The sequence below is a fragment of the Gracilinanus agilis genome, chromosome 6 (genome assembly GCF_016433145.1).
Source record: "Gracilinanus agilis isolate LMUSP501 chromosome 6, AgileGrace, whole genome shotgun sequence".
Taxonomy (NCBI): Eukaryota; Metazoa; Chordata; class Mammalia; order Didelphimorphia; family Didelphidae; genus Gracilinanus; species Gracilinanus agilis.
The window spans coordinates 235,156,295-235,184,196 of record NC_058135.1 but is presented as its reverse complement, the minus strand read 5'-3'; the positions used below and the strand labels follow the sequence as shown (position 1 = coordinate 235,184,196).

The following is a 27,902-nucleotide window of genomic DNA, read 5'->3' as shown; positions in this document are numbered from 1 at the left end:
TCTTGGACTGACCTTGGGCAAGTGATACTCTTTCCAACCTTGATTTCTTTTTTTTATTATTTAAAATTTTTTTAAAATTTTGAATGTTTTCCCATAATTACATGTTTCACGTTCTTTCCCTCTCCCCCAAACCCCCCACCCTGTAGCTGATGCACAATTCCACTGGATTTTACATGTACCATTGATTTAAGATCTAATTCCATATTATTGATAGTTGGACTAGAGTTATTGTTTAGTGTCTTCATCCCCAATAATATCCCCATCAGCCCATGTGTTCAAGCAGTTGTTTTTCTTCTGTGTTTCTTCTCCCACAGTTCTTCCTCTGAATGTGGCTCATTTTCTTTCTCATAAGTCCCTCAGCCTTGCTCTGGATCCTTGCATTGCTGCTAGTAGAGAAGTCTGTTATGTTCGATTGTACCACAGTGTATCAGTCTTTGTATACAATCCAACCTTGATTTCTTGCCTCATTCTATTTCTATTTCTATTCTTTCTATTGATGGCACTGCTATCCTTCTGGTCTCCCAGATTTTCGAATTTAGTGTTATCTTTCTGCTTGCTCACTCTCCCTCACCCCAGACATCCAATTAGTTGCCAACTCTTGCTGTTTTATCCTTTGCACCATCTCTTGCTTCTGACCTTTCTCTTCACTCACACAGAGCCATCATCATAGTTCAGACCCTTATCACCTCTTGTCTAGCTTATTAAAATGGTCTTCCCGGGGTTTACAGGATGTCCAAGGAGGACTAGCACCTCTGGTGTGATGTTGTGAGTTCTTTTCAGTGCTGCTCATCCGCCTTTGGTGTCCACCTTTTACCTAACTCTTGCCTGTGGTGACAAGAAGCTGTAGCAGATGCAGTGGAGATTCAGAGAGCTCAAGGGACTCTTCCAAGATCACATAGAAGATGGGAGGCAGAACCAGGAATGGAGTTCAGGTCCTCAGATTAAAATCTACTTTTCTCCCTCCATTACATCACAACAAGTTCTTCTATCCTTCTATAAAATGGAATGATTTTTATGATTTAATTGGTACCTTGGGCTTCATAGGCTCTAATATTCTGCAAGGAGTTTTTATCTTGCTTAGGTCAGAGTGTGACTGGTGGGACCTTATGCCAATTAGGGACCATTTCTGTCTTAAACAATTTGATTTCCACTTTGTTTTGGCTGCTTTAATCCTTTCCACATCCTTCTCTCACTCTGCTGGTCATCACTTTCTTTTCCTGACCTCTGGAAAACAGAGTAAGCCCTACTAACTATTTTCCTTGTCCTCAAATCTCCTCTCTTCCCCTTCCCTCCCCTCTTTTTTGTCCTGTTCCCTAATGAACTGATCTAATTACTTAACCAACAGACCTAAGCAGGTGACATTAATTGCCCTCTCTTTGAGTCTTCCTGTCATCCCAATAGCATTAGGCTTTCAAAGAGGGTGTTCCAGCTGTCTGCATCCTTACAATTATCCCAGCCACATGCCACTGACCCAAGAAGGCTTCCCCCAGGGATGGCTCAGCTCAACAGAGTAAGGACTGAGTTAATGATCAGAAGGGCAATTCCCAGAGGGTTCCTAAGGCACTTGTGCCAACTCATCTTATCCTAGGGGAAGATAAGACATTGGAAGGGAAAGTGGGAGAGAATTCCAGTCTGGGAAGAGAGGAGAAACAGCAATAGCTTTTTCCAGTGGGCTGAAGAAGGTAGGAGCATAGATGAAATCTCTTTTAGGATGCCGACAGCCCAGGGGGTGGGTCTGGGATCGCAGCATTGAGGGATGAATTGGGGGTTAGACATAATGATGCTCTCCCTGATGTCAATTTTCTGGGAATGAGAATGGGTCCTAAATACCCCCAAAAAGCCTAGACAGATTTTAAAGAACCAGATGAATGTAATAATGATAGTGATGATAAAGCATTTGGAATACCTTTTGAAACTTTCCTTTAAGGCTCAGGATAGGAAAATCTATACATTTAATACTTATGGCATAATATTTCTCTAAAACCCTACCTTCTAAGTTTATTGAGAGACTCTTGGAATTTCAGAGCTGGAGGGGGCTGGGAGCATGTGAAATTTAGAGACAGAAGGGGATTTGGAGATAATTTAATCTAATCTCATTTAATAGAGGAGTAAATCAAAGGCTAGACATAGAGGGAGTGATTTGTTGAAGTTCACAGAAGTAGTAATGACAGGTTCTGACTTAAAATCTTTAGAGGCCATTTAGTACAACCTATACTTGATTAATAACTCTCTAAAATATCTCTTTTTGTCTTAGTAGGAACTCTAAGGCAGAAGGGCAAGGACTAGGCAAACAGGGTCAAGTAATTTGCCTCGATTGCACACCTAGGAAGTATCTGAATTCAGATTTGAACCCAGGTCCTCCCATCTCCAGACCTGGTGCTCTACCCACTGTGCCACCTAGTTGACCCTAGTGAATAACTCTTGATAGGTGTCCATTCAGCCTCTTATTAAAGGCCTTTCATATTGGGGAAACTCTCTGTATCTTCCTAAGGGCTTTAATTTTGGAATTTGGAAAATGTCTATATTCATTTTATATAAATACTTTTAAGTGAACAGGCACTCATATAGGGTACAGATGTGAACAGAACACTTGCTACCTGCTGTTCTTCAGCAGGAGTCATGTCTGATTTCTACCTCCAGTTACCTAATGTCTTGTTACTTAATGCTTAGTTCAACATCCACTAGGAATGCTGTAGTTTATAAGACTCTCTCCTGCAGGGAGGGCTGTACAGCTACTTTGCCAACCCATTTGGCGACATTTACCATCTTCTAAAGCTAGCTTAATACTCTGTAGATTAAGGGTGATAGCTTTTTCAATTTGATAGTTTACATCCCATTATTCCTCACCTATAGTATTCAGCTGAGGTGCTATCTTTAAAGTACTCTGGAAGTGTTGTGATTTGTAAGCCTCTCCCTTCAGCCAGTGTTCTCAGTCAATAGTTATGAAATTTTCTTTGGTCTTTCAAGTCACCTAATGACTAATGAATTTTTCTCAGTTAGGCTGCAACAGAACACAAAAAAAGTCAAGGACAAAATAAATTTTGCCCTTTGAACTCTCTTATTAAGTGTTTTGAGCTCTACTATTTTCCCTGAGTTTCTCAACTCAACTGACATTATATTATATAAAAAAATTCTTTTAAACCCTTGCCTTCTGTCTTGGAGTCAATACTGTGTATTGGCTCCAAGGCAGAAGAGTGACAAGGGTAGGCAATGGGGGTCAAGTGACTTGCCCAGGGTCACACAGCTGGGAAGTGTCTGAGGCCAGATTTGAACCTAGGACTTCCTGTCTCTAGGCCTGGTTCTCAATCCACTGAGCTACCCAGCTACCCCTTGTCTTTATATTATTATCAGAAGTCCCTTCTAGTTTTTAGGTCTTATCATATTCTTAAGCTAAATTAATATTCTTTTTTTTAAACCCTTACCTTCCATCTTGGAGTCAATACTGTGTATTGGCTCCAAGGCAGAAGAGTGGTAAGGGTAGGCAATGGAGATCAAGTGACTTGCCCAGGGTCACATAGCTGGGAAGTATATGAGGCCAGATTTGATAAATTAATATTCTTTGTGGTCTACTTAAACAAAAAATGAGCCAAATAACCTTGGAGCAAGGAAATTTTAACCTCATCTCTGCTACATTCACGTAGCAGTATCTGTATTGGCTAGAAAATATTGAAAAAAAAGTAAGCCCCTATCTCCCTTTCCCCTATACTTTATTGTCTTACCACCTTCCACGTTTCCCTACACTTGTGTAATCTCCTCTTTTTCCCCTTTGTTACTTCCTTAGAACCTTCTTCTCCTCCTCTCCTTTCCTCTCTTTTCCTCACTTCACCTCTTTAAATCTTTCCCCTCCTCACCCCTTCCCTTCCCCTCCTTTCCTTTCCTCTTTCTCTCTCTCTTTCAAAGAGGACATTGTACAATTGTACCTTTGGACAATGAAAGTATGGCATGATGGAAAGGAATTAGAGTTAGGAGATCTCCCTGGATTTCCATAGTAGGGAATAATGATGGGGGATCCCATTTGAGATAATGAGAAATTGGATGGTCTCATTGACAGGTCTAATGGTCTCATCTGAAGCTCAGCCTAGGCCCATTCAAAGAGGTCATATTTCATCAAGAAACCTTGAAAGCAAGGATTTAAAAAGGTTTGGAGGGAGATTTGGAGTTGGGAGATTTGGCATTACTTGAATGGCATATTGATGTAATATAAAAAGGACTGGAACTGGAGTCAGAAAGCACAAATTCAAATCATGGCACCAATCCTTAATAGCTATATAGTCTTGGGCAAGTCACTAGCCCCTCTAAGCTTTGTTTCCCCCTTCTGTAAAGTAAGGGTATAATAATACTTGGATTCCCTACCTCATAGGGTTGTTGTGAGGAGACTATTTTGTAAAGCTTCTAGAAATGCAAATTGTTATTATTATTAGACTTACAGACTTGTAGAACCAAAGAGGTATGGATTTGGAGTCAAGAAGCTAGTTCAAATCTTAGGCCTGCTGCTTATTCTCTATGTGACCTGGGCCTCTCTAGGCCTCAGTTTCTCCTCAGAAAAAATAGGAAGAGATCAAATGAAGTGTTCTCTAAGGTCCATTTCACCTTGCAAACAGCAGTCTCTTAAATTATATCTGTTTAAAATAAAATGTTATTTTAAAACAATACATCTCTTCTCATCTCCTTTTTTTGCAGAGAAGTCAAAAGAGTAGAAAGAACTGGATCGGTTCTATAGGCATGACTAGTTTTGGAACAGAGTCAAACCCAAGTCTTTGGATTCCCAGTCCAGGGTCATTTCTGCCACACCATGATGCCTCCCTGGCTTTGCCTGGCTATCTGAGGGTTGATCAGGGCCACCCTTTCTATTCTCCTGGGCTAGAGTGAAACCCACATGGGCAGAGCTAGGTCTGGTCTGTCCCAGGTTAGAGACCCCTTGAATTCAGATCTTTGCACTCCTTACTTCTCTTTTCCTTCTTCTGAGCTTTTGACAGAAATAGAGAGAGGTTGGCAGGGAGCTGCAATGATTCATGACCCTGACTCCCTGGGCTACACTTAGATTTGGCAGTTGCAAAAGATGGAGGTGCTTCTGTTAATTGCTAGGTCTAATAAACCAGTCTGTTTTATGGGATATATGACTGTGGGCCAAAGTCCCTTGGTGGTGAAGATTTTAGAACCGTGCTAAGCTTGTTTCAAGGATGGAAAGGGTGAGAAGGCAGTGCCTTCCATGACCTATGCTGCTCCTTGGGAAGTCTGTATTTCATCACAGAGTGTCAGAGCTGGATGGGTGCTCTGAGTCCTTCTTATTCAACCCTCATCTTTTACCTCAAAGCCAACTAAAGTTCAGAGGAGGGATATGATGTGCCAAGACCACACAGCATCTGATCCGGGATGTGCCCTCAGGCCAACTAAATCCCAGTCCAGGGCTCTGCATACTCTGCATTTCTGACTCATTGGATGTTGTAACTGATATGAACTCTGGATCTTGTTTAGTTCTAGGGAATATTGCTATAGATGACCCAAGTCTCTTAAGAAACAAGCATTTATTAAATGCCTACTATGTGCCAGGAACTATGCTAAGTGCTTTACAAATATTGTTATTTGATCATTTATAGCAGGATGATTTTATTTCTTGGAAGGCTGCCACAACGTTTAATATGTTGTCAATGCTATGTTTCTTTCTCTTCCACCAGCTTTTTAATGGCCAGCCCTCAGCCTTTTCCATGAGTGCCATAATTAAGTTTGGATCATAAGAGCTTTGCCCCAGGGTGCTAACCTTTAAGGGATACTGACAAACTCAAAGTTTCTTTAGCTGCAAGGAAACAACTGAACTTGGTACCTACTTAGCAAGCATAATTAATTAAAATAGAAAACTACCAGATGATGGCTTGCCTTGACTGTGACATCCCATGTGAGCTCCCCTACTCTCATTTAGGATGGTTTTATCTGTCTCCTTGTGTCCCCTTCCACATATTAATATTTGTCTGAAAAATATGGATTTGAGGACATATTCCATGTTGCTTATCCCCAGTGTATTTTGTGAAAACTGTCTTGTCTGGCCTCCAACTTTCACTTCCCCTTCTAGATGACAAGATAATAAAACAGAAAGAGATTTGGATTTGAAGTTAGAGGACCTGAGTTCCATTGACCATTGACCATTGGTCATTGGCCATTGACCAGTTACTTCCTTTCTAAGAGGATTTAGAACCAGAAGTTACCTTGGAGACTTAGAGTGGTCTGCTTGTGTGCGTGTGTGTGTGTGTAGAACATGGAGCCCCCTGTGCTAAGTGGCCTCTCATCTCTCATTGTAGGAGGGGGGTGTTGTGGCCCTCTTCAAGATCTGCCGGCAGGACTGTTTCCGGTGCCTGTATCCACAGACGTTACGGACTCTTGCTTCCATCTGTTGTGTAGAGGAAGGCATTCACCAGCTGGAAAAGGTACCCTCTCTCTGAGCACTGCTGTATAGACAGGGGCATTTAGGAGAAAAGTGGGACAGGGGGCTGGGGTGGGACTTTGGTGCTGCTACATTCCATAGATTTTGTTGACATGGTGCTTGATGGAGAACCTTGAAGACTTTTCATCTTACCTTCTGACTCCCTCAGGGCTGGGCAGGAATGATCATATTTCTCCCAACATCTTCCTTCACAAGATGAGGAACTATGGGATAAATTATAATGCATTTAGGTGGATTTGGGATTAATGGAATAACCAGATCCTAAGAATTTTAGGATTTATTTATTTAGGTGAATATAATCTGAAGAAAGGCCTTTCATAGGCCACAGGACTGTGACTTTGCAACTGGGCAATGTGACATGTTTATTAATGGCTTAGACAAAGACACAGAGGGCTTACTCATCAAATTTGTGGATATTTCAAAGCCGGGGTGGGGGATTGTTGGTTGGGATCCAGAGAAACCATAGGTGGACTAGCACCGAAAGCTCAATTGAACAAGAAAAAAATCAAATAAGGAAAAATACAAAGTCCTACATTTGAATTAAGAAATAAACAGCATGAGCAGAGGTTGGGAAAGACATGGCTAGACCAGAGGCCATGTAGGATGACTTTTAGTAGGCTTCAAGTTTGAGATGAATCAAAGCCATGATGTTCTAGCTCTTAAATATAATGGAATATGAAGTTGGATTGAGTGTTTGGAGGGGTAATGGTTCTGCTCCCAAGGTCCTGATCAGATAGTAGCTGTGCAACATGTTTCAAGGACTTGACAGCCAAAGCTGGACTGTATATAGAGGTGTGGGAATTAAGAAGGTCAGAGGATCATAGATTTAGAACTGAAATGGCACTTAGAGGCCATCCTATCCAAGCCTCTCATTTTTCCAAATGAGGAAACTGAGGCACAGAGGAGTCTAGACTTGACCAAAGTTGAGTAGCCAAACCTAGAACTTGAGTCCAGGTATTTCAATAGCAAATTCAGTGCTTTTCCTATTTGACAATCCTGCTTCCTCCAGGAATTTATATATGAGCACAGGGACTCAATTGCTAGATTTCCTTGGGTGTCTTCAAGCTTTTCTATCTTCTCAGCATCCCTAAGGATTCTTCCCTTGTTAGAACAGATCAGGGCTTGGAGGAAAAAAAGAGCAGGTCTTCAGGGAGAGCTAGTTTATGCAATGCTCTCATCCAACTTCCATCAGAAATGTGGGGAATCAATTCTTAACCTTAGTTTAGAGATAAGGAAATATTTATCTTCTTCCTTTCGTTGAAGAGATGAAAGTACAGATGCATTATACTGCCGCATATATTGTCAGAAGAGGTTACTGTGTCAGTTGGCCATGCTTAACTGTGACAAGAGGAAACAAGCATTTATTAAGTGCCTACTATGTGCACTGTGCTAAAGGATTTACAAATATCTCATTTGATCTTCACAACAACCCTGGGAAGAAGGTGCTATTATTACCTTCCATTTTATTGTTAAGGAAACTGAGGTAAACAGAGGTTAAATGACTTGCCCAGGGTCAAACAGCTGGTAGGTGTCTGAGGCTAGATTTGAACTCTGGTCTCCCTGACTCCATGATCATTATTCTATCCACTGTGCCATCTAGCTGTCTTAGAAGAGAGAAAAAAGGAGGGTATGTCTAGAAATGATTATGATATAAAGACAAAAGACAAAAATAAAACTTAATAATTTTTTAAAAGTAATGTGGCAATCACTTCCCTTTTAGCCACAGTAGAGGCAGCCTGAGGTAATATAAAGACAACCCAAAGGAGCGGGGTTCAAATACCAAATCTGTCATTTGCTGCCTGGGTGACTTTGGACAAGTTGTTTAACCTATCTGGACCTCAGTTTCCTCCTCTTTAAAGTGAAGTCGATGGTTTAGAGCAGTGGTTCCCAAACTTTTTTGGCCTACCACCCCCCTTTCCAGAAAGAATATTACTTAGCCCCCTGGAAATTAATTTTTTAAAATTTTAATAGCAATTAATAGGAAAGATAAATGCACCTGTGGCCATCACCACTTCCCTAGATCACGGCAACACCCACCAGGGGGCAGTGGCACCCACTTTGGGAGTCACTGGTTTAGAGGAACTATAAAATGATGGACTAGAGAGGATTCCTTCTGGTTCAAATGCCTATGGTTTTCAGAGAAAGGTGATTTCTTTGGGACTAGGGTTGGATAAGGGAGCACCAAGAGTATCTGGGTGAGTGTGGAACTGGTCCACCCAAATGGTGCTGAAGTTTGGGCTGGGGGTAGCCCCTGGAAGCCATCTCTGTCCCTTCTCTCCTCCCACTTGACATCAGGGCAGGGACTGATTCTCCAGTTCCTTCCAAAGAGCAGCAGGCGGGGAAGGGGAGAACGTATTTGCATTAAGTCTTAGAATTATAGAGTTGCCAGCAAAGATCATGCATGGAATCATGAATAATGGGAGGAAAGACGAAAATGACCTCCTGTTTGCTAAGTTAAGAGCATCCCTGTCGGCTGCCCCGGTGAACTCAGCTCTCCTGGTACACGAAAGACTCACTTTCAAGAGTGGAATGACAACCCTCTTCAGTGTAATAATAGGTAGTTTGCCATTACAGGGGCAGCCAAGGGACCCCAATCAGAGGCCCTGAATGTAATTAGCAGCTCTACCTCTGGGACCCAAATCAGGTGGCCCCCCAGAGAGAGTTCTAGGAAAAGCAGCCTACATATTCCCTCATTTCTCACAATTCTGATTTTCTGTCTTAGTAACAACAACTTTAAGACAGAAAGACAAGAGCTACGTAAATGAGATTCAGTGATTTGCCCAGGGTCACACAGCTAGGAAGTGTCCAAGGTCAGCGTTTGGACTTTTGACCTTCCCAAGTTGTGGTCCCCAATTCTTTCTCCCATCCTGTCCACCCCATCCTAAGACTGGGAAGTCTGTTGGAGCAGAGGAAAGCTCATGAGCATGCAGGGGGAGGAGAGGATCCTTGGCCCACAGGGGATATTGAGATGGAAGGTTTGGGCAGGAAGCTGGTGACTAAGGACTCTGAGAGGTGCTTTGGCTGCCTCACTTCATAGGATCATAGGTCTGAAGTGGAGAGATTTTTTTGAGATCACTTTGTTTAGCTGCTTCATTTTAGAGATGAGGAGATGGAGATTCAGAAAAAATGGAATGATTTGCCCAAGATCAGAACTGGTATTTGAACCCAGGTCTCCTGACCTAAAATCTGGTGCTCTCTCTACTTCCTTTTTCAGACAATTTGGTGAAGTGGCACGAGTCTTGGAGGATCTGAGCTTAAGCTCAGTTAAATTCTGCCACTATGTTGGGCAAATCCCTTGTTTTCTTCAGAGATGTTTTTTCCTCTCTAAAATGAAGGGACTTGGACCAGATAATTCCAAGATCTCTCCCAAATGAAACGTTCTATGCTTCATTTAGTCCAGCCTACCAACATCCAGAATCTACTTGCCATCATAGTCAGTTGATCATCCTTGAACACCTGTATGGTGGGGAGTTCACTACCTATAAAAAGGAAGGCCATTGATGGACAGCTGTGCTTGTTGAGTGCCCTTGAGGTTTCCAGGCTTTTTACTTCTCCTTCTTCTCTTTTATCCTACACTAAAAAGTAGGATCCTATTGGTCCCTTGGGTTCCAGCTCTTTCCACCTCCCTACCTTTTTTCTGCAGCCCCTACAAGAACTGTAGGAAGTAGATTTGGTGCCAATATGCACACCAGAATGGGAGATCCCTGTTCACATATGATGGATGTCATCAGCAATGTTTCTTCTAGTGTCTGAAAGCTGCTAGCAGACCAGCCTGCAGTCCCAGACTGATATGGCCAGAGATCATTTAGTACTAGAATCAATCAAGTAAAATTGAATTAATCTGATGAATATTAATGCCATGCCCAAATTACTGTGTATGTGGCAATTAGCCTTGAACACTGAATAGTTTTCATAAATAACTGTAATTAGGATTAGCTTTACAGCAGCCAACCCAAGTTTTAATTTTTTTTCTTCCCTCTCTTCATTTGCTGGTATCCTTAAAAAGGATTTGAGTGACTAGTTCTGTCCCCCCTTCCCCCATTCCTTGTTCAGTTTAATTCTCATCAGGCCTGATGCTCTGCACTCATTAAAAGGTGGAGTTCTCAACAGCTGGGGCTCCTTGTCAAATTTCTTCCTCCCCAGACCATAGCAGAAGTCTTCCTACTGACTGTTTCCTTGCTCCCTGGTGTCCTGAGATGGAGAGGAAGTGGGGTTAAAGACAGTGGTGGCATTAGGGGAGCCCAGACAGATCATCATTCCAGGGCTGAACCATGATTCTTGCCTCAGGACAGGAAGAAGACTCATCATGCTAAGCCATCTTGTGAGTAACTCTTGAAACAAATGTGAACATTACAAAAGATCCCTCAGTCTGAGCTCAGAAGACTTAATTTCAAGATCTGGGTCTGATACTGACTCCCTTGTGCAAGTTACTTCATAATCTTTGGACCTCAGTTTCTTCTTCTGTGAAATGGAGTTTTACTAAATCCTAATTCTTTTTTAAATTCTAATTCCATTTCTACTCATAAGGATGTTTAGCTTTCAGGCCTGGAACCCTATAAGATGATGATCTCAAGGCCCTTTCTATTGCTGACATTCTGTGATCTCATCCTGGAGGTCCCTGACAATTTAGACTCTATCAACATCTTTTCTTTCTTGACATTGTGTCTCCATCTCTTCCATCCTTCAATTCTATAATCTAATAAACACTTATTAAATACCTCCTGTGTGCCAGGATTTATGTGCCCAACTCCTGGGTCACCCAGACTCTTGTTGACTGAAACTAGTGTGATGTCCATTCCTTCATCCAGTCTTCTATCCTACCCAGCATTATTAGAACTCAAAGGGATTATGGTGATTATCTGGAACAATCCCTTTACTTTATAGATGAGGAAACTAAGGCCTGGGGAATTAGAAATGATTTGCCAAAGGCCTCACAAGTGATGAGTTGCAGAGGCTCAAGTTGAGTTTTCATCTTCTGATTTGAAGTCCAGTGTTCCTTCCAAAGGACTAGGACTATCCCAGCCCTCCTTCTTTAGAGGAGGAGTCCAGAGGACCAGCAAAGGGGCAAACCTTATAGAATTAAAAAAAACCCAGAGCTAGAAGGGACCCCAGAAGGCACATAGTCCAACCCATCTCTGAACAGGACTCCCCTTCACTACCTCAATGGCAAGTGACCACCTAGCTTCTCATGGAAGACTCTTCCCTGCCTCTCTCAGTAAATGGATATTCACTGCCTTTGGAGGCAGTCCATTCAACTTTTGGTCAGAAAATATTTGCTCATATCACACCCAAATCCATCTCTTTACATCTTCCATTCATTGCTTGAGGTTCTGCCTGGTAGGGCTAAGCAGGGAAAAAAATACTAAACCCTCTTCCACTGATCACCCTTCAAATGTTTGATAGCAAATGGTTTCTGGAGGAGAAAACCAAGAAGCACTGACAAAAGTAGGGAAGGCCAGGGAACATTCTTTATGGGTGTTTTATGAAGTCTATTTTACTCTGAAAAGAGGGGAAAGATCAAAGACAGAAGCCCTTCAACCTTATAAAGTTCATACTTGAGCTGGGGAGACAGAGCATCTATAAAAGAAGCAAATACTGGGGAAATGGAGATCTCCAGATGTGATGGCATGGGACAGATAGAGCCAGAAATGCAGAAGGAATTCCCTGGGGGCTCTCAGAGCTATTAACAGCTAAGATAAATCAATAAAGTATTCATAAAGACTTGGGTTCAAATCTTATCTCATATTATTAGCATTGTGATTCTGGGCAAATTTCTTAAAAAAATTCTGTTTTTCTTGGGTTTCATAACTGTAAAATGCAGATAATAATAGTACCTACTTCATGAGATTATTGTGAAGATCAAATGAGATAACATAGGCTAAACAATTTGTTTTTATAATGATATTTTATTTTACCAATTACATGTAATAAAAATTTCCCACATAAGTTTTCTGAAATTATATGATCCAACTTGTCTCCCTCCCTCCCTTCACTTCCCCTCCCAGAGTATGTAAGTAATTTTATCTGGGTTATACTTGTATTATCATGCAGAATATATTTCAATACTTTTAATTTTTGTAAGAGGTTAATCACATAAAACCAAAATTAAAAACCCAAGTAAGCTAAAGTAAAAAACAGTATTCTTTGATCTGCATTCCAACTCTAACAGTTCTTTCTCCAGATGTGGATGCCATTCTTTGGCATAAGTACTTTAGAATTGTCCTGGATCATTGTATTGCTGAGAATAGCTAAGTCTTTCATAGTACAATATTGCTATTAATGTGTACAATGTTCTCCTGGTTCTACTTAGTTCACTCTGCATCAGTTCATGTAGGTCTTTCCAGCTTTTTCTGAACTCATCCTCTTTATCATTCCTTATAGCACAATAGTATTCCATCATCAACATATACTACATTTTGTTCAGCCATTCCCCAATTGATGGACATCCCCTCAATTTCCAATTCTTTGCTCCTACAACAAAGAGCAGCTATAAATATTTTTGTACAAGTTGATCCTTTCCCCCTTTTTTGGATCTCTCCAGGATACAGACTTAGTAGTTGTATCATATGCTACAGTTTATACACTATATATCGTCATAATATACTACAGTTTGTTCAGCCATTCCCCAATTGATGGACATCTCTTCAATTTCTTATTCCTTGTCACCACAAAAAGAGCTGCTATAAATATTTTTACACAAGTAGGTTATCTCCCCCTTTTTTATTTCTTTGGGATATCCGTCTAGTATTGGTATTACAGGATCAAAGGGTATGTACTGTTTTGTAAGGCTAAGCAATTTGTAAACCTTAAATCACTATATAAAAATGCTAGCTATTGTTGTTGTTGTTGTTATAGTTATTACAATTCTGAGAATGAGTCATGAGAAATAGATATGGGTTGGCAAAAAGGATGGGGAAGGAAGATGAACAATTTAAATGATTCTGCTAATTGGAAAGTGACAGTGATGGAAAAGAAGAGCATCAATAATACATTAAAAATAATTTGCCATATCAGTGGGATGGGCCACAGATGGAAGGAGGGAGGGAGGGAGAGAGAGAGAGAAAAAGAGAGAGAGAGAGAGAGAGAGAGAGAGAGACAGAGAGAGAGAGACAGAGAGAGAGAGAGACAGAGAGACCTATAAAATATATCTGTAGAGGATATTGGCTCAATAGATAGAGAGTCAAGTCTAGAGACAAGGAGGTCCTGGGTTCAAATCTGGCCTTAGACACTGCCTCTGTGACCCCAGGCAAGTCATGTAACCCCCAAATGCCTAGTCCTAGCCTATTTTCTATCTTAGAATTGATACTAAAGAAGCCCAACCAAAGTCTCAACTTTTCTTTTTTTATCTTGGACGTTGATTCCTGGAGTTCCCCCCTGCAATTCTTCTGGAGTGTTCAGTCTCTATGCCCACCCACTTGATGTCTGCCTGCCAATTAGGGGCAGGCAGTGCGCTCTCATGCTACTAATAGAGCACTTTATCAACATCTACTTATTGCTAATTGGACCCTCAGAGTCTTCAATAGGCAATGAAATTAATATTTAAAGTATTAGTTCCCTCTGATTCATCCTCATTTCCTATAGATACGGTTACTTTGGCTAAATTAGGGGAGCTGGCCCTGGATCTGTAAAATGCTGGATTATTCTCTAACCTTCCCATGCTCCTTGTGGCTCCAATGAGGGCAGGACCTTGTACACCTAGTTGAATTAAGTTAAATTGTGTGCTCCTGGGTTCCAGCTTCAGAGAGGCTGCATTGGGAAGTGAAAGCATCAGACCATCCATGTGACTTTGTGCAAGTCTCCTCACCTTCCCTGGCCTCAGTTTCTTCAACTAGAAAATGAATATTTTGGACTAGTTGACCTACAAAGTCCCTTCTACCTCTGGCATCATGATTTCTAAAATGAAAAGGGTTGGACAAGATCATAGATTCCAAGAACTGAGGAGCTGGAAGGAGTCTTTGGCCGCCATCTTATCTGACACTATTTTTTCCACAAAAGAATCCCTACTACTATCTACCCAACAGCTTGGAAATATCCAGTGAGGTGGAGTCTGTCACCTCTTGAGAAGGCCAGTTCCCTGTGGGGACAGCTCTAATCATTAGAAAGGGCTCCTCACTCAGAGCCCCAAATTTTCTCTTTGCAGCTTCCATGCATTGCTCTTCATTCTGCCTTCCCTCTGGAGCTAGAAAACCAAACCCATTCCCTCTTCTCCATGGTAGTTTTTTCTTGTACTTAAAGATCTATAGTACATTCTGCTATGAGTCTTCTCTTTTTAGGCCTAACCATCCTTAGCTTCCAGACTAATCAGATGCTCCTAACTCATGAACTTGAGGTCTTTGATCATTAGCACTAGACAATCTCCAAGGTCTCTCTGATCTCTAGGTCCTATTCTCCAATAATCAGGATTCTATCATCTGAGCTGCTTACTAGATGTGAAACTCTGGGTAAGTCATTTAATCAACCAGTATTTATTGGGTGCTTGCTATGTGGCAGGCATTGTGTAAGCCCCTTCTTCTATAATAATAATAATAATAGTAGCTAACACACATACATATATTTAGCACTTACTATGTGCCAGACACTGTAAAGTATTTTACAATTATTATCTCATTCAATCCTCACAATAGACCTGGGAGGTTGGTGCTAATTATCCATATTTTACAGAGTAGGAAACCAAGACAGAAGTTAAGTGATTTGTCCAGGATCACACACCTAGGAAGTGTCTGAAGGCAAATTCAAACTCCAGTCATCTTGACCCTATGCCTAGGACTCTATCTACCATCTAACTGCCCTTGTCCAGGCTCCATTTTCCTCCTCCATAAAAGGAATTGGCTGGACTAAAATCTCAACTTTAGACCTGGAGTTCCTCTGTGTGTGTGTCTGTGTGTGTGTCTGTGTGTGTGTGTGTGTGTGTGTGTGTGTGTGTGAGAGAGAGAGAGAGAGAGAGAGAGAGAGAGAGAGAGAGAGAGAGAGAGAGAGAGAGAGCGCTCCAGCCCTTGGGCAGACTGGTGAAGCTTAAGGGTCCTGTCTCTGAATAAGGTATTTAAATATATAAAATACAACATACACAATTACAAAGGAAACCACTAATGTTGAGATGGAGATGTAATTATTTTCCCATCCAAAATGATTTGACCTCTTGAAATTTATCCATGAACCTAGATTAAGGACCCCCACAAAGGGTTATTTCTAAGAATCCTTCCAGGTCTGCTGTTTTATGATTCTATAAACAATCCAATTTTTCTTTGGGTCATCATTCTCCTCCCCCTTCTCCAGAAAACCTATGTGCCTGAATTGTTGATAGAAATACAATGCTGGGATTTCTAAATTGATATGCTATAGAATAGCCATTGTCAGGTGGGAAGCAGGTGGGGGCTAGAGAAAAATGGACAGACAGGCTATATAGAGCCTATTGCTGCTGAGTCATACTCAAGAAAATCATTTCCTTCACTATTGTTGGAAAGTGGATTAGGATTGTTCAGCTTGACCCCAGAGGATAGAGAAAGGGGAAGAATAACAAGTAGGGGCTATAGAGAGACCAATTTGGGTTCCTTGCCAGGAAAAACTTCCTAACCATTGGAGCTGTCCCCAAAGTAGTCCCAGTTGTCTCTGGAGGGAGCAGATACTTATTACTAGAGATGTTACTACAGAAACTATATGACTGTTTTCTGGAGGTGCTTAACCCTGGTTAGTTATGGGTTGGATTAGATGGTCTCCTTCAAAACATATGTTCTCTGATTCTGTGACACTCTCTAAGGAAATGGCTGTCTTTGGAGAATAGCAGAGGATGCTTTTGCTGGGAAAAAGGGAGAAGATTAAAGCTAAAAATCTGGGCTATTGGAGGGAGGGAGGGATGCTGTTATTCTGTCCAACTCCCAGATGGTGTCCAAGAGCCAGAACACATTAGTGAAGCTTTCCTCTGCCAGGTATTCTGCCCAGCCACCCATATTGTACTCTACCAGGCAGAAGGAAGACTAATGAATACACACAGCATTCATAATGCCTGCTGGGGAAATTACAGGATAATGGGATTGACATCTAGGACCTGAAGGGGCTTCACAGGTCATCTAGTCTAGCTCCCTTATTTTACAGAAATGAAAACTGAGCCTTGGAGAGATCAAGGGAAATTTAGAATGGCCAATTGTTTCTATCTTTTGGCCCAAATGAATTTTATTTTTTATTTTGTTTTAAACATGCCAAATTTTTTAAAATAATTGTTTTCTGACATTTTGGGATCATTTTCTCTTTCTCCCTCTCCATCCTTCCCAAGATATCCCAAAGGGATTTAATCATCTTTTCACCCTGTGTTGTCATCTCTACTCTATGAATGCTATGCTCTCACATACATGTCTGGCTCCTGCCAGATCCTGTGCATTCATTCTTAGCAATGGCAGACTACGTTAGCCCAATTCTCATCTGGAGTCTGCTGGATGAGCAAAGCATACAATTTACAATCATAAAATTGCAGCTTTACTGCTGGAAAGGACTTTAGAAATCCCTTGGTCTAGCCCTTTCATTTTACATATAAAGAAACAAAGAAGCTGAGATTTGGACAGGTTCCTGTTGGTAGCAAGTGTAGCACCAAGACCAGAACCTAGAACCCAGATCTTCAGTTTCAAATTCAACCCTTCATTGCCTCCTTTAGGTCCATCCCTGGGCATGTTGATGCCATTCCTGCTTCTTTTAATCCCTCTGCCCCTAGGATTAATAATAATAATATAATAACAATAACTAATATTTATATAGCACTTTAAAGTTTTTTAAATGCTTTCCATGTTTTTCATTTGATCTATTGATGCGACACTATGAAGAATGTGTTATTATTATACCCATTTTCATATGGGGAAACTGAGTCTAAGTGAAATTATGTGACTTGCCCAGAGACTTATAACTACTAAGTGTTTGAGGTGGATTTGAACCCCACTCTGATCTTTCTGCATCTAGGTCTAGTTTCTAGCTACTATCATACCTACTTCTGTTGTTTTAGAGAATCCAGACAGGCATGGCTTATATATCTTCCCTCTCTCCATTCACTGCACCCCACCCCAATAACACTTTCCATTTTTCCCAGCTGGGTCAATAATTAAATTGGGGCTAGGTGGTGGAGTGTATGGAGTGTAAGACTCTGACTTGGAAAAATCTGGGTTAAAATCCTTCTTCAAACACTTATAAGCTGTATGACCCTAGACAGATAACTTATGCCTCTTTGCCTCAGTTTCCTCATTTGTAAAATAGGAATAATAATTGAATCTACCTTACAGGGATGGTGTGAGGATGAAATAAGTTAACCTGTGTAAAATACTTTGCAAACATTGAGTCACTATATAATTGCCAATGCTAATAATAATAATTGTTAGTACTTCTAGTGCTTTAGTAATTAAATAATAATTATTATTTGCCTTCCTAGAGAATATTTGTTGGAAAGCAGTTAGTCATTTCCTACTTATGGCCATTTTTTTCCTCCACCTCAATTTCACTGTTTCTTCTTCTTTTCAAGGTTTTTTTTTTTATCTTGGAAAGAGCTGGAATGCACCTTCATCTTGACTCTACTATCTTTCTTTCCTCCCACTCAACTACCATGTTGGGGAATGTGGGAACCATGTCTGTAATGCGAATTACTAAAGAAGTCCTCACTAAGGGGCTCTGATTTTGACTTCCCGTCCTCCCTCCCACCTCCTTTCCGGCTCATTTAAGCCTGAAGGGAGTGAGGAGGAAGATTTCCTTCTATCATTTGGCGCAAAGCCCAGAGTACCACCGTACTTCAGACCTCATCAATGGCCGGGAAATAAAGCCTCCAATATTCATTGTTTAATAGGGAGGGTCAAAGAGTCAAGTGACTAGTTAGATTATGGAAACCACAAAATGAGAGGCAAGAATGAAGGATGAAGAGGGAAGCTGTTCTCCAAGGGTGCCCTTGCAGCTCTGTTCTTGGTACTGCCAGTCAGGCAAACCTATTTTGAGAACTGAAGTTCATGGCACAAATTAGATAATGTGAAGTTCCAGACTATCCAGTCCGATTTACTGGCTTGGGCTTCTCAGTAAGGATCTCTTAATTAATTGGAAGTGAAAAATGCACTGGATTTGGCAAATGACATCTCTGTTACCACATTCCTGCCCTAAAAGGTTTTTGAAACTGGAGCCCCAGAAGGCATCGGTCCAGCTGTTCACCACTTGTTCAGTCATTTTAGTCGTGTCTGACTCTCCATGACCCCATTTGAGGTTTTCTTGGCAAAGATATTGGAGTGGTTTGCCATTTCCTTCTCCAGCTCATTTTACGGATGAGGAAATTGAGGCAAAGAGGGCAAGTGATTTCCCCAGGGTCACACAGCTAGTGAGTATTTGAAACTGGATTTGAACTCAGGTCTTCTTGGCTCCAGGCTTGGTTTTCTATCCACTCAGCCACCTAGCCAGCTATGAGTTCAGGAAAGAAGTTCTCAGATTCACCACTCCAACTTTCGAGTAGCTCCAGGACTAGCTCTTTTCACATATACCCCATATATATTTCATATCTCTGAGAGTGGCTCTGGTATGAACAAGTCCAAAGGGAAAAGATCTGTTGGGTACGGTAGGACTGCAGGCTATATATAGATGTGGATGCCCTATATCTTAGATGTTGAAAGAATAAATCTTTGTATAAATACAGGAAGGGATTCTACCCCACCTCCTTCCTGGCTGGAGAAAAATTAGCCACTTCCCAAATAGCCTCTTCATTGGAAAATTCTCTCATCATACATTCTAGCTCTTTCAAATGAATAAACTTCTCTTTGGGGGACACAAAGACCCCACCGGGAGGGAGATCTGAGCTGAACTGGCGTCCCCATCGTAGTAGGGATAGCTTTCATCCCATCAACACCAGACTGAAGTGAAAATCTTAAAGAATTTGGTGGGGGAGGAAGAGAAGAGAGGGATGAAGAGAATTTTGTAGGGAGAAAAGAGGGGAGAAGATGAGAAAAGAGGGCTTTAATCATATCACAAAGGACTGTGATAGAATACCACTGTGCTGTAAGAAATGATGAGCAGGCTAATTTTGGGTAAAAAAGACATTGGAAAGAACTACATGAAAGTATGAAGAGTGAAACAAACAGAACCAAGAGAACATAACAACAGAAGTATTGTTTGAAGAATGATTTATGTATGTCCAACTCTAGAGAAAGAACTGATAAATAGGAAAAAAACCAAGATGCAGTTTTTCATATAATTAAATCTTTTTTTTTTTGTTAAATGATGTCTTCTCTAATGGGGGAGGGAGGAAATTACCTGGATATTTTAATGTAACATACAAGCAAACAAATTAAAATAAAAATAAAGAGGGTGGTAAAGGCAGGAGCCTGTGGTCTGGGAGTTGGAAGACTTGGGTTTTAGTCCTGGATCAGACATAATTTGATGCCTGACCTTTAGGCAAGTTATTTCCATCTTCTGGGCCTCTTTTTACCTACACATAAAATGGTGTCAAACAGGCTACATCCAGTCCCCCACACTCCCCAGTATAGCCTGAACCAGATGAAAATGTAGTTGAGAAATAGATAATGATATAAATAAAATATATAATGATATTAAAATGTTATAAATTTAAAAAATAAAAATGTTATTTTGTTGTTCTCTAAGGCAGTCTGCAGGCAGTCTGGATGCCCATGTAAGGTCTAGTGGCATTGGTTTCTCTTTGAGTCCGATACCACTGGAGATGGTCTCTTGAATTCCTTCGAGATCTGATATTCTGCGGCTTTATGAGTGAATGAAGTTTATGAATGAATGCATGAGATGTCAGTTATTAAGTTCTTACTCTGTGCAAAGCACTGTCCTAAGCACCAGCAAAACAAATAGAAAGAGCAAGACAAGTGCCTCCTCTTTAGGAGCTCACACAGGGGAGACAGCACCTATTTACTTGCAGTCACAGGCAAAGCTTTTCCTCTTAGGCGACAATAATCTCTGACATTTATCTAGGCTTCAGGGTTTATAAGTCTGCTTTATTATCTCAGATGATTCTCCCATGAAATCTGGGAGGGAGGGAGGAAGGGAGGGAAGGAGAGAAGGAAGGGGGGTTGGTTCAAATGCTATTATTCCTCTTTTATGACTACAGATCCTGGAACTCGGAGAGGTGAAGAGATTTGTCCAAAGCCAGAATGTCGGGAAGGGTCAGAGCCTAGAGATAAACTGAGCTGTGTTGATTTATTTCTCTATTGTACTTTGGGCTCTGCTGCTCATTTCAATTTTCTTTCCTGGGCCTCAGTTTCTTCATCTGGAAGATGAAGGGGTTGGGGCCAGATGGTCCCTAAGGTCTCTTCTGATGATGTCTCGGCTGATGGTTTTGTGATTGGTAGACAGAGTCTAAGACCTCACCCCTGTCCCACCAAGCTGGTCACACTAGGGCAGAGCAGAGACGATGGGGATGTGGGGGATAATGGGAAAGGGGAACAGATGGCTGCCTGAAGGAGATTGCAGTCCTCTGGGGCCAGTCCAAAGAGACTAGGAGACCCTTAGCCTTCACCTCCTCCACTTGAACTCCTAGTTCCCTTTCCCCCATTTGAATTAGGCTTGGGACAGACCAGACAGATTGGCAGCCAGATTTGTTAGGCAATCCTGTTTACCACTCTGGGGGCTTTGGAAAGAACTACTAGCCTGGGAATCAGGGAGGCTTGATTGTCAGGCTCCCCTTTCCTTGGAGGGTCTCAGTCTCTCCCTCTGGAAAATGAAGGTGCCCAATCTATAAACTCCCAAGGATCCTTTGGGGGCCCCGGAAGGGGTGGGAACTCAAAATCGTTTTGGGGGTGTAATTACCCAGGGGCTAGGTTGGAAACCAGAATCTTAACCCCAAATCAAGTCTAAGACAGGAGGCAAGATGTCTCAGTCACAATGGCCAGACTCTTTTCATCTCTGCATTTCTAGAAGTCTGTACTGGATTAGATGGGGAGGGGATGGAAGAGAGGGGGGCAGGGCAGCTACAATATTCTCTTTCCTTTTTTTTTCCAGCCAAAAGCTCACTTAGCCAGTGAGCCATAGGGAGAGTTTAATGAAAATCAATGGAGAAATTAAAAAAAGGGCAGGGGGAGGGAAGAAATGGTTGCCGCACTAGGGAAGTGGGAGGCATGGAGGAATGGAAGATGATGGGGGATTGGAGGTGAATGCTGGTGATGGAGGACTTGGCTGATTTCCCAGGAACTGCCCCTTTTCAAATCAAGGTCTCTAAGACAGATTTGTAGTGACACGGTGCAGATGCATACAATTGCGGACAAAATGGAGAGCTGGGGAGGAAAGGCCTTGGGGCTGCAGGCACAGGAGTGGGGGTGGGAGGGGAAAGGAAGCCCAGATTTGGTTGTTCTGAGAGGGGAGAGGCAGTTGGGGTTATTGAGTCACCCAGGTTTCCCCCCGGGGCTGAAGGATGAGTTGGTTGGATTGCGTTGGTCCTCAAGCCAGTCAAAACCCTACCTTTCATTATTTATAGATTGATTGTAAAGTGCTTTCACTTCCATCTTTTTATTTCTCACTGTGAACTCTCACAGCTAACCCAGGAGGAGGGCTGGCTATGTAGGGAGCATGATTGCCTCCATTTTTTGGATGAGGAAATTGGAGCTTAGAGAGATAAAGCTTCCTGCCCAAAGTATAAAGGGAAGGGAAGGAAACAAACATTTATGAAATGCCTACTATATGCTAGGCACAATGCTGAGTGCTTTACAAATATGATTTCATTTGATTTTGACAACCCTCTGAAACAGATACTATTATTATCCCTGTTTTACAGTTGAGGAAACTGAGGCAGATAGAGATTAAGTAATTTTCCCAGAACTACATAGCTAGCAAATGTCTGAGGTATGAACACAAGTCATTCACCCTGTCTGGGATTTTATTCCCTTACCTTAAAAAATGGGAGAAAAGGTAGAGGTTAGGGAAGGGATCTGGGACTAAGACTACCTTGGCTTTCAGCCCTGGACTTTTGCCACTGCAGTGAGCTCAATTGACAGAGGGCAAATCCAGAGTCCTTGAAGTCAATTCCTTCCAGCTCTTTAGAAATCTGGTCTCCAGAGCCTGGTCCCCCAGCACAGTTGTAATACCACCTGCTTCTACATTTGTGCCATTTAGGGAGTCTCCCAGTGACCCATGATTCCATTTTCAAGGACCTTCCAATAGACCCAGGCAGTTGGAAAAGGCTTTAGGGAGTAAATGAGCCAGTTGGAGAAAATCTTTGTGGGGTGGGGGAGGCAGTCATTGTATTATTACATTTGTGGCACCCTTAGTGATGCTGGTAAGTGTATGTCTTCTAGAACCCCACAATGTTAAAGCTGGGGAGGAACTTCGAGCATAGAATGTCAGAGCTGGAGAGGACCTTAGGATGCAGAACATACATTTTCAGACATCGGAGGGACTTTATTATTATTATTTTTAAAGATCTTATTTGATATTGTATTTCCCCTCAAATTACATGTAAAGGCAATATTCTAACATTTGTTTTCTGACACTTTGTCAGAATTCATTCCTTCAAATTCTCTTGGGAAGGATTTTAGAATGTAGAACACAGAATGTCAGAACTGGATAGGGAACTTCAGGATATAGAATGTTGGAACAGAGAGGAATCTTAGTGATACTCTAATCCAATACCCTTATTGTACAGTTTTAATTGGAATTATCACAGAGAAAGCCTTAACTGAGAGTGGAGACCTTGTTGTCTGCTCTTTTGATTCACTGTGTGACCTTGAGTAAAGCCTTTTCCTCCTTGAGCTTGTTTTCTCCTCTTATAGAGGAGATACAGGAGAGACAGATACAGAGAATCTAGAAATACAGATGAAATCATATGATTTATCACTTGGTTATCTGGGTATACATTTTGGGGTTTGGATTCTATAAGATTATTCATTTACAAAAATGAATAATATGGAAATATTTTGTGTGATAATATATGTATAACCCAGATGGAATTGCTTGCCGTCTCTGGGAGGTGGGAGGGAAGAAAGGAGGGAGACAATTTGGATCATATAACTTTGGAAAACTTAAGTGGAAATTTATTACAATTTTAAAATTTAATAAAAATACCGAAAATGTCCCCCATCTTCCTTGTCCTGAAGGCTGCTGTGAGAATTTCACTCGCTCTAAGAATGATAATCTGTAACATTAAGGGCTCAAGATGCCCTCTGGTGGGAGATGCTCTTCTGATTTGCTTTGCTTCTGCTGGGTTGACAACTTTCCCTTTCCCCTTGGGCCCCTCTTAGTGGAGTAAGGGCTCCTCCTAGTAAAGTAAGGGGCCAAAGAAATGACATTTGGTCAATAAGAATTTGACCAAAAATGGCCTTTTATAAAAATTTGACAAAAATGACATTTTATTTTAAAAAACTGGACATTTTGCAAAGAAGGGACACACATATAGGAGATACACACATTCCCTGATATTACAGGGTTTGGGGATTTATTGGGAGCTTGAATGAAGCCCCCAGGGTCTGGGTTTGGAGGAAGACTCCTCTGATTTCCTAGTTCCTCACTCTTTTCCAGTCTTCCCCATAAAAACATGAAGGAAACAGAGTAGTAACTAGTAGTTTTGGGGTCTGGGCCAAGCAGTACCAATAAATGTACCTTCCCTCAAATTGACCTGTTAATACAAATTTAACAAAATTAACCTTTTGATACAAATTTAATACAAATTTAAATGATGCCCATCATTAACAAAGGTTTATTAGGCACCCGCTACATACTAAACACACTGCTAGGCACTGGGGATTACAAAGACAAATCTGAAACAATTCCTGCCCACAAGTCACTTACATTTTATTAGGGGAATCAATAATAATTAAGTCTAATAGGATACTTGAAATGAATGTTCATGCTGTTGCATAGGGAATAGGGAATGCGCTTATGCTTTTACAGATACAGGGTAGCTCTTGATGAGGAGACTCCCTACCAATGCAGGAACTATAAATTGCAGATAAGGACACAGCCTTAAGATAGATTGATAGATGACCTTATCCTCAATTTATTTTGGACAGGGTTCTCATAATGCAGTCCAAGTCCCTTAAATTGTCTATAGATAGATTTCAGGGGAGTTTGTGAACATGGATGGGGGAAAAGTACATCTTTATTTCAATATAAGTGGTTTCTTTTATAATTTTGTTTATTTTGTGTATTTAATAGCTTTTTTCCCCTGAACTTTATTCTGAAACTTTATTCTGAAAAAGAATCCCAAGGTTTCACCAGACACTGCCAAAAGGGGTCCAAAACACATACCCTTGTCTCTGACCAGTCGTGTCAAATTCGAATAGAAATGAATCTCTGATGCTACATTTTGACTTAGAAAACCACAAATTAACATTGTCTATACTATATTGCATTTTATTTTTATATTAGATATTTCTCAATTGCATTTTAATCTGGTTCTGTATTCAGGAGGTTTCCTGCCCCTTTGAGGCCAGGGGCCTGAGAGTTTGATTATCTCTGGTTTGGAACAATCAAAGGTTAAGTGACTTGTCCAGGATTACACAGCCAATAAATATGTGTCAGAATCAGGATATTTTCTGGCTTCAAAGTCATTCTACATCTCCAGATAAACATAAACTATTTTAGTGGTGATGGTGGTTTGGGATGACTCTCTGACATTTGGGGAATGAAAATCAGGAACTTCTCAAAGAGGAGGTAGTGAGTGAAGTGAGGTTTAAAGGAAATTAAGGACTACGAAAGGCAAAGATGAGAAGGGAATACATTCCAATCATGGGGAAATTATTTAGCAGGATCATGGAGACAGAAGATGGGAGTGTCATATGTGAGCAATAGCAAGAAGGTTATATAGAACCAGAATGTTAGCACCCTCTAAATTTCAGTTCTGGGTCAAAGTACCCATTACCCCAGCCTGATTATGACTCTGGCTCTTTGGCTGGGTGCAATCAGGTTTGTGGACAGCAGCAAAATGAAGTTTTCTACAGTCAAGGTGACCCATGTGTGATGCAACAGTGACCTCCAGTGGGATATTTAGTAAACTCCAGTAACAACTAGTTTCAGCAAACCATTTCATAGTCCTCTGCCAGGTAAAGAAATAATGAAATCTCAGATGAGAAGAACCTCAGAGAACAAAGAATCTAAGCCCCTTCTTCCCCATTTTACAGAGGAGAAAACTGAGATCTATCAAAGGGGAAAGGATTTATCTGTGACCTCAAATAGATAGCAAGCAGGATACACACTCAGATTTCCTGAAGGCCACCTATTTGTCAACACACTATTTAGGAAGTGGTTTTGATGTGTTTCATCCTGAGATGCTGGGTGAGGGGAGTGGATAGAGGGCACTGGACTTGGCATCAGAAGAGCTGGGTTCTATTTCTCCTGCAGATGTTAACTAGCTGTGTGAGTGTGGGCAAACTGATGCTGTCTCTGAGTCTTAGTTTTCTCATCTATAAAAGCAGAGCTTTGGATGAGATGCCTTTTGAGTCCTAGTTCCTATAATCCTATCTCTGATCTGTAAAATGGGAATAAGTCTTGAAGAAAAGGTTTATAAATTATAAATTGCCATAAAACTTATGATGGTGATGATGATGATGAATCAACTGATCAAGGAACATTTGTTAAGCATCTACTATTGATCCAGGAATTATGAAAAGAGCTGGGGACTCAAAGACCCAAATGAGACAGACAACCCCTGTCCTCAAGGAGTTTACATTCAAAATAGAGAAGATAATGTGTATATATATACAGCAAAAATATTATATTTATTATTATTCACTAATAATATATTAATATTTAATTAATAATCAATTATTAACACACTAACATTAATTAATAAATAAATTAATTTTATTGCACTAGTAAAATATTAATAAAATAATTAATGAAATATTAGTTAATAATAATATAATAATTAATAGTATTAATAAATAAAATAATAATAAAATATACAGCAAAAATATATGCAGTATATATTCATAATGAATGCAAGGTAGTTTGGGTAGATGGGACACTAGCCACAAAGGTGATAATTCTCCAAAACTATAATATAGAATGTTGCATATAAAACACACATTAGATGTTCATGACCAGTATGAATGGAGAAGACATTACTGATGCATATGGAGAGAGGGAGTGGTTAGGGAAGACTTCCTGGAAGAGGTGACATTTCAGAGATATCTTATGGAATGTTTAGAATCTCAATTTAATTCAACAAACATTTATTAAGCACCTATAATACACCAAGTCCAGTGCTAGGTGCTGGAGATGCAAAGAAACATTAAGGTCTTTACCCTCAAAGCATTTACATTCTTTTGGGGAGGGCATGATATATAACTTGTATATAGATAAGTATAATATGAGGAAAAAGAAGGATTGTGAATTGAAGAGCATATTCTAGGTACTAGGAACAACATGGACAAAGTATTTGAGGTTTGATTAGTTTCTCAGAATTGTAGGATTTGAGAGTTAAAAGGGTCTTCATGGCCACCCAATCTTCCCCTTCATGTAAAAAGTCTCCTTCCTTCCATGACTCATCCCCCAAATATTTGGAGGTCAACGCATCATCTCTTGAGGCAGACCATTACACTTTGGGCAGCTCTAAGTTTTAGAAAGTTATCTATCTATCTATCTATCTATCTATCTATCTATCTATCTATCTATCTAGAAAGTTATATAATATATATCAATATATGCATATATTGATATCAAGTCTAAATTTGCTTTTTATGAAACTTCCTCCCAATGTGCCTTATTTTGTCCTCTGGGACAAGGCTGAACAGATCTAGTCCTACTTTCTCCACTTGACAGCTCTTTGAATAGCTGAAGATATTCATCCTCTCCCATCCCCCAACCGCACACCTTGCCTTCTGTAGTTCTACATATCCCCAGTTCCTTCAACTCATCCCAATATGACATGAACTCAAAGTCTTTGACCCTCCTGGTTGTCCTTCTCTTGATGCTTTTTCTTATCAATGTCCCATATAAACTCTCTTGTTCATAACAACCCACTACTCCAAGTGAGTTCTGATGGGGGTAGAATACAGTGGGACTCTCAGTCCATTATTCTCAATTCATCTCCTAAGTGAAACTCAAGATCCTTTTAGCTTTTTTGTTTTCTGCACAACACTGATGGTTCATATTGAGCTTGCTGTTCACTAAGACTCCCCAATCCTTTTCTAAACAAATTTGGTGTAACTAGACCACCACTATTTTACACACATGAAGTTGACTTTTTTGTGCCTGCATGTAAGACTTGTTCACAAGTTCCTGCTGAATTTCTCCTAATTAGATTTGGCCCAATGCTTTAGACTGTCAAAGTTCTTTTGGGTCATACACTAGTTATCCATCCCAACTTTATATCATCTACACATTTGATGAACACATACTACTATGCTTTCATCCATGTCATTGATAAAAATGTTTAATTGCAGAAGGTCAACCAGATCCTTGATTTCCTTTGGAGACCTCCTACCACATTGACTTCAAATCACAGCTAACCAATCAATTCTGAATCCAAGTGGATGGATTATCATCCTATCTGCATCTCTTCATCTTCTTC

The 27,902-nt window shown here is 40.7% G+C and overlaps 1 protein-coding gene across 1 annotated transcript in view; it reads left to right on the top strand.

Moving 5' to 3' along the window:
* The window catches only part of INSC (INSC spindle orientation adaptor protein), a 170,356-nt gene that overhangs the window by 95,274 nt on the left and 47,180 nt on the right, over nt 1–27,902 (top strand). The window contains exons 7-9 of the mRNA XM_044681811.1: nt 6,294–6,419; nt 21,220–21,322; nt 23,077–23,121. Coding sequence (XP_044537746.1) covers nt 6,294–6,419; nt 21,220–21,322; nt 23,077–23,121 — 274 coding nt within the window. The remainder of the gene's footprint in view (nt 1–6,293; nt 6,420–21,219; nt 21,323–23,076; nt 23,122–27,902) is intronic.